This window comes from Numenius arquata, chromosome 10 (genome assembly GCF_964106895.1).
Source record: "Numenius arquata chromosome 10, bNumArq3.hap1.1, whole genome shotgun sequence".
NCBI lineage: Eukaryota > Metazoa > Chordata > Aves > Charadriiformes > Scolopacidae > Numenius > Numenius arquata.
In genome coordinates, this window is record NC_133585.1 from 25,673,135 (window position 1) to 25,687,840 (window position 14,706).

At 39.8% G+C, this 14,706-nt stretch overlaps 1 protein-coding gene across 2 annotated transcripts in view; it reads left to right on the plus strand.

Moving 5' to 3' along the window:
- LRBA (LPS responsive beige-like anchor protein) overlaps positions 1-14,706 on the plus strand; it is a 416,351-nt gene that overhangs the window by 139,846 nt on the left and 261,799 nt on the right. For both annotated transcript variants that reach the window (XM_074154664.1, XM_074154665.1), the window contains one exon: positions 4,790-4,898. In XM_074154664.1, the coding sequence (XP_074010765.1) occupies positions 4,790-4,898 (109 nt within the window). The remainder of the gene's footprint in view (positions 1-4,789; positions 4,899-14,706) is intronic.

The following is a 14,706-nucleotide window of genomic DNA, read 5'->3' on the forward strand; positions in this document are numbered from 1 at the left end:
GAGTGCGAGTAGGAGAGCTTACCTTTATCCTCTTTTCTTGGCTATCGCCGAGTTCTCTGTTGTGGTAGCGTCTGGAACATACATAATCTCTCCCAGTAGTACTTTATGAGAGATTTATGCCTGAACAGCTGTTGTAAATGTCACCTGTAAAGCTTTTTCCATATTTTGACTAAAATTGATAATTGATGGACATCAGTAATACTAACCGAGAATTTATCCATATCTTACTTTCTTTGATTGCACATATTTTTCTGTTCCACTTTTTCCCTCTTGTACCTTCTTCTTTTTACTTGTTGTAGGGAGAAACTTGACTTTTTACTTGATCATCTGAGCATTCAGCAGCCAGAAATCAGAGTAAGAAGATTTCTTGCTTTATGTCTCATAGTTTTCCTCTTCCAGCACAACAGTAAAAATCAGAGTATCTCATATATTTGGTTGGAACTCCTTCTGTCAGTGGTTTAGCACTTCATTCCTGACCCAGCAAAGTATGCAAGTATATATTTAACTTTCAGCATGAGATCCACCCCCTTGCTTGTTTTTACTGGGCTGTTTGTCTTTCATAGTTAATCACATGTTTTAAAATATTTTGGTCCAGAAAGAAAGTGCTTAGACAAAGTAAGAAAAGTCTGTTTGAGACATTGAATCGGGTGTGCACCGAAAGCAGAAGAGTAGACCTGGTATCCAGAGTCTCTACCCCCACAGGTATTATGGTCTAACTTCTACAGACCGTGTCCTTCCACGCTCCATCCACACTCTTCTCATGTTAAAGATGAGAAAAAAAAATCCTAAGTCAATAACTTGCCATAAATTAAAGCCAAACCAAAAGGGAATCTATCAGGGAAGGAGGAGTGGAAATCATCATGTTAAACAGCATTTTGGTGTTTGATAACACTGAGAAAAATAAACAGGTATGTGAGAAAGTAGCATAAGGCAAACATAGTCCACGGGGCTGCACACAGAGATTATGAACCACAGGCAAGAAGGAAACTATTAGACTTCAGTTTTTCTTTCAGCTTGGATGTGCATACTTCCCAGATGATCTGTTTGTTTTATTAAAGAAATGAAAAACTGTTCTTTCGCTCTGGAAAAAAAAAAAGTATTTATAAAGAGATGTTTTGGATAGGCTTTTTCTTTAACAGAAAAAGAACTACTGTGATCTAATTGCTAGAATAAAAAACAGGATAAAATCAGACAAGAAATAATAGTTTTGGGGGTTTTCTTGGGTTTTGGGGTTGTTTTTTGTTGGTTTTGTGGGGTTTTTTATTTTTCAAATCTTAAAAAACCCCCAAAAACACTGGGGTATCCTTCTGAAAGCTATGCTGTAGCTCAAAGAGAAGAGAAGCAGCAGCTCAAACAGGCTTGATGGAGAAATGAAATAATTTTGGGGAGAACATGCATGATCAATTCTGTGTAGGAGGCCAGAGCAGGTACCAGAAAGGACCGTTGTGATCCTTTAAGTCCACAAAGTGTACTTACTGTCTTAGTGGGGAAAATGGGATATTTTTTTTTAAAGTTTTTTTTTTTTCCTTTAGAAGAAGGCATTTCACGGAATCACAGAATTGTCAGAGTTGGAAGGGACCTCTAGAGATCATCTAGTCCAACTCCCCTTTGTCTCTCATAAAGTTACCTGATCTAGTTAATACAGTTTATAGCCACTCATATATGTACAAAATATGTTATATGTAGCTTAGAGTTGAACTAATACTTTTGCAAGAGTCAGATTCTTGTCCTTGCCTCAGCAGTGGTGTATTCAGCTGGAAACAGCTGTTTCTATCGCAAGCAGGGAGCTGCACTTAACAAAGTTCTGTTCAACGTTTCGTTTGCCTCGAATGGAAAAGCAGCAGCTGCCAAGGTTCTAAATTAATGTTTAGAAGTAGATGATTAAAGCTTTATTTTAGACATAGGAGAGGTGTGTTCATTTATAGAGATGCTGAGATCTTGTATTTGCCATTGAGTTTTAATGATGGCTGTAGACTCTTCTGTTATATCATGCCATCATTACATTTATCTATAGATATACATTTAGCTTGCTAAGTTCCACACTTAAAGAGGTACATTTGAAGCAGAAATCTGAGTGCCATGCTATGTGGATGCTGTTCTTATGAAGAAAATCCAAAGTGACCTAGATAATGATACAACTTGACTTGTTTTTTAGAATAAAGTTAGTCTAAGCATCTGCGGTGTTTGGAAAAGGTGACTGAAAAGAAAGATTAAAATTTGAAGTTCTTGAATGTAAATAATGGACACAGCTGTCATGTGGTATAAGACTAAATTATTTCATACAGTCTTCATTTGTATTAGTAAATAACTCACCTCCTGAAGACCTTTAATTGCTGAATTTGGCAGTTTGCAAGAAGGGAAGCAATTGTATAATAATTTATACCAAATAATACGAAGCTTTTACCTTTATCTGAAAACAGCTTGAAGTTACTAGTAGGTAAAAGCTCGTTCTGATAAACAAAAGCTATTTGTTTTTACTAGGTACACTTCTAGCCTGTTTTGAGAATGTTGTTCCTATGTGAGGGAATGCAGTTCTTTGCTTTGTTTGGAACACATCCATCATCTCTGCAAATGCACAGTAAGTGCCAGCGTACAGTTAGTCGTGTACTGGGCTGCTTACTGGTTATTTTTAATAGATAAAAAGGAAAATCCGTGTCGTTAAAAAAAAAACTTACACGGTGCTTTCTTGAACAGATGAAAAAAGTGGGACATTTAGAGGATAAATAGTGTTAGATGAAAAGCGGCCCTTGAAGAGGATAACTAGTATTTTTCGAGGTGATCAGGTTAGTAGAAGGCATTGGTGTTGACAAACTCAATTAAAATAATGGCGTACTGTCCAGCTGTGTTAAATTTAAATCATAATACATGATATTGTAAACCATGAGTATTTACAATCCCATATTTTTTTAGACAGGTCTTAGTTTAATAAAAAAATGTTTATTTAAATGCTTATATGACAGATTTGAATGTGCTACTGGGAATTTTGTCTCGAGAACGAGGGGAATCAAAGGCTTGCAATCAGCCCAGACTACGAAATAGGTTATGCAAAGTTTCTTGTTGCTGGTTTATTAGCAGGGATTTATTTCTAGCTGAACATTAGTGTAAATTGTTAGAGACAGAGGTTTGTGGTTTCTTTTTTCAGTGTATGAGCAGTGCCTTCATAACGAGTTTATTCTCCCAATTTTTTGAAGCCATGAAAAGTTATGAAATTGAAGTTACATTATTGCAACAATATCGGTTCTGCAAGTTTTTGAAAGTAAAAGTTTGTCATTAATGCATGCAGATAAATTGTCAAAATTGTGTGTTGACCAACATACGATTCGACATCGTATGGACATATACTTACATTCTAAAAATAGGAAAAAATGAAAAAAATAAAATAAAAATGTGGTTCTAAAGCAGTGGCTTCCGTACGAGCCTTCTCAAAGAGAAGGAAAAGTCATGCTTCAAATAATGAATTGTGCATATTTCTTTTTTCAAGACTTCATGCCTGGGGAGACAGTAATCCATGGCCTTAACTGGTTGATGATCACGTAGCCTCATGGAGCTGTTGCGCTGCTGCTCTCCTGGCCTGGCGGGGAGAGGCAATGAGCAATGAACTTCAGGTGTTCTGCCTCTGGATTTCTTCTCATTGGAGTAGGCTTGTGACCGGCAAGCTTACTGTGAGCGTGGAAATGGGGAATAGCATAGGAAGAGAGACAGGAGAGCATTGATGAGCGTACTGTCAAACACACAGATAGAGACGGGTGGAGCCTTAGTTCCGATAAGTAAGTTCTAGGGGATAAAATTGACATTGAATACATTAGAAGGCATCCTGCATAATAAATCCTGCCTTTGTAAAGAAAGGGTTTCAGTAGACTTGGTGAGCTTGTTGAAATACGCTTTAGCTTATATGTGCAAGGCAAACCAGTGATTTTATGTTCTGCTACTCTTTTCTACATTAGCAACTGAAAACTTAAAAAAACCACCCCAACTTTAATAACAGATATTTTGAAAAACTGACCGATAGAGCATGTAATGGGTTTATCTGGTGTATCTTTGAGTGATCCTGTGGAAATGTCCACATTCTATAACAGTGTAGCTCCCGTATATACAGTTTTAACTTCATGTATCCCAGTGTAATTAATTAAAAAGGAAGTGTTTTTAGTAACAATATGTGAAGTCACAGAATAATTGGGTTGTAATTCCGTCTGTCAGCTCTGCTGCCATTCATAAACTCGGGGTTTATGAAGGCCTCAGAAATCTCAGATTGAACTATAGCTTTATTCTGTACATAACCTGGGTCAATGTATATCCTAGCATTTCATTTGTGAAACTGAGGATGTTTTTGATAATCCTGAAAATGTTACTGAGACGTATACTTAGCATAAAATTCCAATTTTACACTTGGAGACAAAACTATATCGCAGTGCAATTCACAGTTCTTTTATTTAGACTTTACATCAGTTACATTAGGGCTTTCACTGTGGATGTTTATATGCATAAATGGCTTACTTTTCTTGTATTGTGTGTATGCAAAAGATTTTCATGCATATCTATATTTCAGGTAAAACAAATATCTGTCTAGTATGTTTACATTTTGTTTAATACTTACTTTGGTTTACTATTGACATACAATTTTACTAGTTGCCAGAAAATTACCCTTCAGTCTTATTTATATCATTCTCTTAACACAATTAAGTCAGTTGTGGACCAGAGCTCAAAATATTTCTATATATACTGTATTGACAGATTTTTATTTTAGGACTTTGTTCTCTCAAGGCAGTTCTTGAATATTTTCTGTCCTCAGGTTGCTGAGTCAAACCATGAAGGACCATTTGGTGAGAGTGGCTAATGAAGCAGAATTTATCTTGAGCAGACAGAGAGCAGAGGATATTAATCGCCATGCTGAGTTTGAGGTAAGAAACAAAATCTTTTTAAAAAACAAAAACCAAAACCCAAACCTCCAAAACATAACAAGCCCACTGTGTTTGAGGATTCCAATCTGTGATATAGGCTTTTCAGGCACAGGAGGCTCCATCCTGAAAGGTGCTTTGCAGTCGTGGGGTGGTTTGCTATTTAGCCACTAACTTCGATGGCAAACCAGGCTGTGCAGAGCAGCTCAGAATCTGCGAACCATGGTTGGCGGGGGAATGAATTGTATCATACCAATGCTGCTCTTGATGAGGCAAATATCACTGTATGTGCTGAAGGTTCTTAGCATCCCAGTCAAGATACAACTATTAAAAAAACCAACCCACCTTACTGAAGATAAATTGTAGCAGCCTGTTAAGTGCAATACGAGAGATTACTTTTTTCTTTTTGGATCATTTGCTATTTCACTTAATCCACCTCGAAAACCATTTTCCTTTTTACGTGCCTCACTGTGGTTTTGTTATGTTCTTGTATTTTCATCCCACTTAAGGGATTCTAAAGTGAAATAATGGTCTTTGTTTTTGTAGACTTGTAATAAAAAATACAAGCCTTTTTTTTCTGAATCACTTTAGTCATACCTTCAATTTTGGATCTCTATTACATCATGTATCTCTTTTCTCTGCTCTTTAATTATTGGGTTGTTTAAATGAAAACAAAGCTAAATCTCACTAAATTCACTAATATTCTGCTTAAATAGTATTTTGTCTTTCTTCTGACATGTGATACTACTTGCGGTTTTGTTTTTAAAATGAAGTATTAAGAGATTGAAGGCACATTTGTGCTTAACTTATTTCTAAACTGTTTTTCTCTTAAATCTTTACTTGAAAAAATACTCCCCAAAGATGAAAGCATATTTGTCTTAGGCAGTGCTTATGTTCTAAAGGTCATCTGTGTTGGCCCCGGGATTCAAGCTGTGCGTTGTTTAATAACATATCTGCACTTCATCTAGAGCTAGTTCCCCCCTCCTGCAAACAGAGATGTTGTGAGATATCTACAGTACCATTTTGCAATGGTGAAATAGCAGGCATGTTTCATTTATTACATCAAGGCTTTGGCGACAGTCCTGTGGAGATGAAAAGTGCATCTTTTCACTTTGTTGCCTGATAATCGTTGGAGTGGGACATGCTTGACATCTTTTGCTCTCGATTTATGCAGAAGCTCCATGCATGACATGGCATTATTGATTAGATGAACAGCCCACTTTTTTCTTCAGAGATGCAAACTATTCACAGAGGTGTGTGTGTATGTGGGAAATCTGTGTGAAGTAAAGCATTCTGTCGTGTAAATACAGGCTACTAATGAATACAGTTGCTCAGTGACAACTTCACTGTTAGCCTTATTTCAGTCTCAAGACACCTTTTTATGATGTCTGGAAGAAATTTACACTGAGCATCAACTTACATTTTTAATATAGCTCTGAGTTTTGCTGTGACAACTCTCTAGGATAAGAGTTGGCTGATACTTTAAGTTGATGCTGTTTTGAATCTGTGCTGTCTCGGTGTGATGGCTCAAGGGGTTTAACTCATCAGGTCGAAGTTAAACAGAAACTAGTGTACTAAAATAGCAGCAGTCTGTTTATCAAGTTTAGTTTTGTTACGTTGTTGGAAAAACTTAGATCTAGCGTCACTTCTGCAGGTGTGCGTATTGAGGATATACAATTATTGGGTTCTACCAAATGCTTGAGTAACAAACCTGGTGTCTCGTGAAGTTAGTGTTACTGATGTCTGTGGCAGACTCCAGTCAGCGTCATGGAATCATTCAGGTTGGAAAAGACCCTTGAGATCATTGAGTCCAACCATCAGCCCCACTCTACAAAGTTCTCCCCTACACCATATCCCCCAACACCACATCTAAACGTCTCTTAAACACATCCAGGGATGGTGACTCAACCACCTCCCTGGGCAGCCTATTCCAGTGTCTGACCACTCTTTCTGTGAAGAATTGTTTCGTAATGTCCACTCTAAACCTACCCTGTTGCAACTTGAAGCCATTCCCTCTCGTTCTATCGCTAATTACCTGTGAGAAGAGACCAGCACCAGCCTCTCTACAGTGTCCTTTCAAGTAGTTGTAGAGAGTGATGAGGTCTCCCCTCAGCCTCCTCTTCCTCAAACTAAACAGTCCCAGCTCCTTCAATTCATAAGATTTATTCTCCAAATAAATTTGATTATGTTTCTTTTGTGAAGGGGGGAGCCATTAGTCACATTCATTCGAGTCTGCAGGTGTCACATCAACAGTCAGAAATCCCTGTGTACTGTGTTCCATCCACCCATGGTATGGCCTGGTTTTCACATGTCCTGTCAAATGTGCTGGACTTGTTTTAGCACAATGGTACGTTTTAGCCACGGTGTTCCTCGTAGCCTTTTAAAGTGATGCTCAGGGCTATAGAAAACTTGCCATTCTTCTGTCATGTGCCCAGAAATGGTTCTGTCACTTGACTAGACTGGAGCCATTTCATCCCTTAATGGGAAGGGATCTGTGCAGTGTTGGGCTGCTGGCATGGCGCATACTGCAATCAGTAGCTATCTTCCCATTGCATGAATGGGTGTGGATGTTGATGCTTCTGTTTTGGTCCTAACACCCATGTCATGACACACTCAGGGCCTGTGACAGGAAGGACTCGCAAATAAGAGAAAAAGGACTTTCAAAACAATCAGTACAGCCTTTGGTCTGGCTCATTTCTCCAACTTGAGGACCTGTAAGGAAGCAGAGTAGCAGATGACGAGTGCTAAGCTAAAGATTATTTTCACTAGCCTGACTGGTGTGGTTTGGTCACCTCCATGCACCTGTTTCCTTGATTTGCTGCTTTGTCTTCCAACTATTCTTGAGAAATGAGTTGGAATGAGGATTGTATCCTTCCAGTCAAGACAAAGACTCTGCTTGGTCAGTCCATTGAATGCAATATCCCATCAGCCATGGCATACATCCAGAAAAGAGCAATTGGAAGCAGATAGGCTATGCTTCCATAATTTCTGTCTTATGTACAGATCTGCAGCTCAGAGACTTCTGTAACCAGGAGTCAGGTCTTTAATAAATAGCGTTGTGATTTTTTTTCTGCCGTGAATTTTTCCTATAACATTTAGCCCTAAAGGATGGTATATGCAAATGTGGTTTTGATCACACTTAAAAGCATTTTGTGATTGTGATGATTTTAGTAGTTGCCAACCTGTAACTTTTTTTTAAAAAAGATGGCTGGGATGAGCTTTTGTGGTTCAGATCAGAAGGGAGCTTTGCCACCTGACCTGTGGAGAGAAAGGAGATGAGGCTGGTTGAGCTGAGTGAGGGATAAAGATCCAGAGACAGATGAGAAATGTGGCAAGAACCATTGCTCGTTTCTCATTTTTATTCCGACTTGCATTCCTGGTGTTTCAGATCACATACGAAGTATTCCGTGATAACATTGGGTCAGCAAAAATCCAACCCCAAATTTCTTTTGAAAGATCTTTATTATGTTTACTGCTATCTGGTTTTAATTCTCCCATTTCTAAATGGGAGTGATGAGCAATCACGGCGATGAGCCTTGCAACGTGTGTGTCAGATTTTGAACAGGTTTGCACCAAGCTGGTGAGGGGTCTGGAGAACAAGTCATACGAGGAGAGGCTGAGGGAACTGGGCATGTTTAGTTTGGAGAAGAGGAGGCTGAGGGGAGACCTCCTTGCCCTCTACAGCTCCCTGAAAGGAGGGTGTAGAGAGGTGGGTGTTGGCCTCTTCTCCCAAGGGAATAAGGACAGGAGCAGAGGAAATGGTCTGAAGTTGGGGCAGGGGAGGTTTAGATTAGATATTGGGAAGAATGACTTGCCTGAGAGGGTGGTCAGGCGCTGGAACAGCCTGCCCAGGGAGGTGGTGGAGTCGCCATCCCTGGAGGTATTTAAGAAACATGTGGATGTGGCACTTCAGGGCATGCTCTAGTGCCCGAGACTGTTGGGTTGTGTCTGTGGGTGGGTGGGTGTGGTGGGTATGGTGTGTGTGGTGGTGGCTTTTTTGTTTGGTTGGTTGGGGTTTTTTTGTGGGTTTTTTTTTTTTGTGGTTGGACTCGATGATCTCAAAGGTCCCTTCCAACCATGAAGATTCTGTGAAAAGAAATCTCTTCTCTCCCCCTATGTCTTTTCAAGGCAATTCTCTCTCAGAAACTTCAAATAAAGTGTCTTGAACAGCAGCAAAATCTGCACATCCCTTTCTATCTGGAGGCAAGAAGGGCATCTGTCATCTCGACTTGGCTATTTTTCTCTTTCTTCCTTTTTCTCAGGACTCTTTGTCTCCATTTGCATTGCAGACCCCTCCTTTGCCTCTGCAGGCCTGCACTCCAGAAGCTTCTTCAAACTGGAGGTGCTCAGCTTCCCTTACAGAAGATCCACCCTCTCTAGAAGCCTCTGCCTTACCAACTCAGCAGCCTCGAGAAAGACAAAACAAGTCTTCCTCTTTGGTGCCTTTTTTTTAAATAGGTGATAATATAAGTAACATAACAAATTAGAAGCAAACCAGTTATGCTGTCTCTCTTCTAAGCTAGTGTCATAAAAAAGACTTTAAAAAAAAAATAATTGCTTTGGAGGTGAAGAATTGGTTGTGAACGGTTTTTCTGTGGCTGAATACAAAGGTCAACCTTTTTATTTATTTTTTTTTTTCCCCGATCTTTTCTTCACCTATGTTTTCACTGCTACCTGTGTAAGTAGTTACATCTATGAATGTAGATGTATGAGGGCGGTCACAGGGAGACCTGAGACGTACTTACCTGTTTTACAATGTGATTATGCCTGAAAGAAGCCTGATGAAGCAAGATTCCACTCATTTCTCTAGTGAGATGGTGGTGAAGCACACATTTTTACAGTGAATGTGGAAACGTGAGCATTCCTAACATAACTTATAACCCTTTAAAACCCTCAGTTTTGTCCGGTGTCCCTGGGATTTATATGCATAAAGGTCTGTGGGGCATTTTTCAAAATGTCACCCCGAGTGTTTGGTAGAGCTGAACATCCACTTTCCATGATATTCAAAAAGTCATGGCAGTCAGGTGAAGTCCCTGCAGACTGGAAGAAAGGAAACATCACACCCATTTTTAAAAAGGGAAGAAAGGAGGACCCTGGGAACTACCGACCTGTCAGCCTCACCTCTGTGCCTGGGAAGATCATGGAGCAGATCCTTCTGGACGCCATGCTTGGGCACATGGAGGACAGGGGGATGATTCAGGACAGCCAACATGGCTTTACTAGGGACAAGTCCTGCCTGACTAACCTAGTGGCCTTCTATGATGAAGTGACTAGGTCAGTAGACAAGGGGCGACCTATGGATGTGATCTGTCTGGACTTCTGTAAGGCCTTTGACACAGTTCCTCACAACATCCTGCTTGCCAAATTGGAGGGATACAGATTTGATGGGTGGACGGTTCGGTGGATAAGGAATTGGCTGAATGGTCGCACCCAGAGGGTGGTACTCAATGGCTTTAAGTCCAGATGGAGAGCAGTGACTAGTGGTGTCCCTCAAAGATCCGTCCTGGGACCAGTACTGTTTAACATTTTTATCAAAGACATAGACAGAGGGATTGAGAGCACCATCAGGAAGTTTGCAGATGACACCAAGCTGTGTGGTGTTGTCAATACACCAGAGGGATGGGATGTCATTCAGAGGGACCTGGACAGGCTGGAGAGGTGGGCCCAGTTGAACCTCATGAGGTTCAACAAAAGCAAGTGCAGGATTCTGCACCTGGGAAGAAACAATCCTCAGTATAAATACAGACTGGGGGATGAGGTATTAGAAAGCAGCCCTGAGGAAAGGGACTTGGGGGTGCTGATGGATGAGAAGCTGGACATGAGCAGGCAATGTGCTCTCGCAGCCCAGAAGGCCAATCGCATCCTGGGCTGCATCAAAAGAAGTGTTGCCAGCAGATCCAGAGAGGTGATTCTGCCACTTTGCTCTGCTCTGGTGAGACCTCACCTGGAGTACTGTGTGCAGGTCTGGAGCCCTCAATATAGAAAGGACATGGACCTGATAGAGAGGGTCCAGAGGAGGGCCACCAAAATGATCAGGGGGCTGGAGCACCTCTCCTATGAGGACAGGCTGAGGGAGCTGGGGTTGTTCAGCTTGGAGAAAAGGAGGCTCTGGGGAGACCTCATAGCGGCCTTCCAGTACCTGAGGGGGGCCTACAGGAAGGCTGGGGAGGGTCTGTTTACAAAGGCCTGCAGTGACAGGACGAGGGGCAATGGTTTTAAGTTGGAGAAGGGGAGATTTAGATTGGATAGTAGGAAAAAATTCTTTACCATGAGGGTGGTGGAACACTGGAACAGGTTGCCCAGGGAGGTGGTTGAGGCCCCTTCCCTTGAGATATTCAAGGTGAAGCTCGACGAGGCCCTGGGCAACCTGGTCTAGTTGGGGGTGTCCCTGCTGACTGCGGGGAGGTGGGACTAGATGACCTTTGGAGGTCCCTTCCGGCCTGGGCCAATCTATGAATCTATGAGTCCTGAAGAGGAACTTCTTTGTGCTCAAATTCCAATAACGGGTTTCGTGCTACCACCTAGACTGCTTTCTAGAAATGACCTTGAAGTATGTGGTGATTGGCTCTGTGTCTTAGATCATGTGTGCAGACTGCCGCGGTCGGGCCTACGAAAATAATTGGATTTGTTGTGAGGAGGGGGAGGGAATTTTGTACTCTTAATTGACTTTATTTTATAATTTATGACAGGAGTGCCCCTTGCCTTGTTTATGCATGCTGTCTTGTATAAATCTCTTCGTGTATTTGTGTGTGAATATACATATTTATAGAATTCTAAATATGTAAACCTGCAAGCGTTTTAGGCCTGGCCTGTTCAAGCTTCGCAGCGTTTCACCTTTCTTGTGAAGATTCAGTTTGCTGTCAGAATGGACACTACTGGATTTTGATCAAAATATGCGTCACCATGTCTCAGTGCTTGTGTGAAGTATTTTTGATGAATATTCTTCCAGCAACCTGAGGGTTTTTTGCCTGGAAGATTCCCATGAAGGAATAGGAAAATGGGGGAAAAGGTACTATACAGAACCATTTGTAATGTTGCAAGCCATGGGAGTGTTTAGAGCAGCAAGGAGAGTGCAATACAGTAATTTTCAGAAAACTTTCTAGAATGGATGGACAAGGATTCTTCATTCTGAGTCTGTGATGAAAGCAGACGCTTTGGTAATTTTTTCAGTAAAATGTAACTGCTCCTGTGTTTTACAAACTAACCTGCCTCCTCAAAGTGTCTTTTTTTTTTTTTTTTTAAACATTGTGTGGTGTCATTCCCTTGAATTTTTGGTCTTATTTTTTCAAATTCTCGTCATCCATAAAAATACAAAGTGCTGGCATTCTTGTTATTGGCCGTTTCTGTTGATTAACTGAGAATTTCATATGACTTTCCCTTTGCATTTGTTATAAATCATGCTAGGCAGCTAACTTCTCTGCATGATTTCCCTTCAATAATTAAATCTAGCATTTCCAGCTGCTGTAAAATTTGTTGCCCTTTTCTGTTCAGTTGTGTTTTTTCATGCGGAAGGCTTGGACTTCCTCACAGTTTTAATTCTTACTCGGTATCAATTTATAGGCTGTGTGTAATAAACTGAATGTTTTACTTCATGGCGCATGCTGAGAAACGAATCTTAATGTTAATACAGGTATTGCCTTGACGGAGATAAGATGCAAGGCTGGGCCAGTTCTAGTAGTGACTCGGTGTGAGAAACTGGATGTAGCTATTTGCTTTTTGTTTCCTTGGAAGAAAACAAAATTCAGTGGTTCCGTAGATTGGTAATCTTGTGTATTCTGCACATTACTAAGCATTAAATGTTAGAAAGTGTTACTTGTATCAGAGGAAGTAACTAAAAAGTACTGCAAATCAGTTGTGGCAGAATACCTGTAAGTCAAAGACAGGCTTGAAAGAATTATGAAAAGGTATTTGGTGTCTTTGTAGTTTCTGTAGATGATTGTTTTTAATATATGTAACAGACAGTTCCTATGGGAAAGAAAGTTTTAATCCTTGACTGGGTCCTATTCTCCCTATAATTTTCCAGTGTTTTTAATGAAAGCTGCTTTATTACAGAATTTGCGCATCAAATAATCTTTTTGTGGCTCTTGCAACATCCTTTTGTACAAAGTGTTATTCAACACACTCAATGGCAATGACCTTATTAATTAGAATAACAGATTTTGGAATGCTTTCAATGGGTATTCTATCTCATAGTGTGGGTTATCAGCAATGAATCTTTACAGAACACATGAAGGTAATGAATAGCACACGTTGTAGGCGTCCTGTGGTAATGTGACCAAAGGTTATAGTCCATAAAATTGTGAAAATTTAACGTGGCAACACAGAGGAAGTTAGATGTACCCTCACAGAAAAATAAGGCTTTACACGTTTAATTATGAATGGGCTTACCTGTCTCTCAAATCTAGATTTTTTTTAAATAAATGCTGCTCTTTGCATTGGGCAGGTTAGGCATTATAGCACCATCTGTCGGTAGAAGGAAGAAAATTTTTTACTTTCATTTCTAAATTGTTTTTGAGGTAGTATAAACTCTTCAACAGAGTGCTCAACATGGAAGACTATTTTATTTTTTTTTCCAATTGAAGACTAAACAGTTTTCTTCTGCTGCAATATGTTGACAAGGCCCAAAGTGGAAAATCAAATTTTTCATATTTCTGACTTAATGAGTTACTTCTAAGTGGTTGTGTGTTAGGAAAACAAGTACAGAAATATGATCATCTGTCTTATATTTACCATATGCAAGATTTATATAGGTAAGTTCCACTTATCTTGCAGATAATTGTTTGTGAATACTGACTTGTGATGGGAATTGCTCAAATACTCAAATGAACATCTCTTAGTTATTAGGATATTATAGAGCCGTGGGTTCTGCCAATTTTCTGGTATAGGAAGTAATTCAGCAATAAACTTGAATAACTTGAACTTTGTTCAGAGCATTCAAAATCCAAAATTATTTAGGGTGTTAACACAGCCCACTGGGAAATTGCATGCCTTTTTTTATTCATCTACATTAATAATGATATTTTTTTTCACAGATGGTTAGTTTGCTGAGACTCAAGAGCATCTGTACTGCGTTAGACCAAAAGCCCATCAAACTCAGTAGTGTTTCTAAAAGAGTTGAATAGTTCACACCCAGGGACAAGTGTAAGAACAGTGCAATTTTATAGGGGTGCTTCTTTGGTTCTACTCAGGTGGCAGGGATCACAGTTTGGACAAAGATCTGCAGTTCTCTGTATGAACTTCACCTATTGTTTTATCTCCCAGTCACTGTATTAGCATTTTTCATGTTTGATTACTGTTTTTACTCCCTTGACTTAGAGCTATCAGCAAAATTTAACACCTCTTCCACTGTCTAATCATTTCCAAATACATTTAATATCACAGTGGGATTCAATTGGTGATTTTTCTCCACTTTGAAGACTAGCTGTTATTTTTTTTAAACCTGTTTCCTTTGTTTTAAGAAATTTTTATTAACATAAGGATGTTCCTATATACCCTACTTCATCCTGCCTTTCTTTAAATATCTTTTTGGCGTTCAAACAGTGGACTTTATGAGCTGGGTCTTTCTTTTCTGTGTCTCCAGTGGCTTGTTGGAAGAAATCTAATGAAGTATGACTTCCCTTTACAAAAGCAGTGATGACTCTTGCCAGTGTGTTTATTTCTTTGTTTGCTTTTTGCTTTAAAGACAGCTACCAATTCGCCTTTTATAAATTTCAGACTTGCTGCCATGTAATTCCCTGCTGTCCTCCAGAGTCCATTTGGCATGTCTCATTCTTCCAGCACTTAAGGCAGTTTGAACAAGAACTCTGTAGCT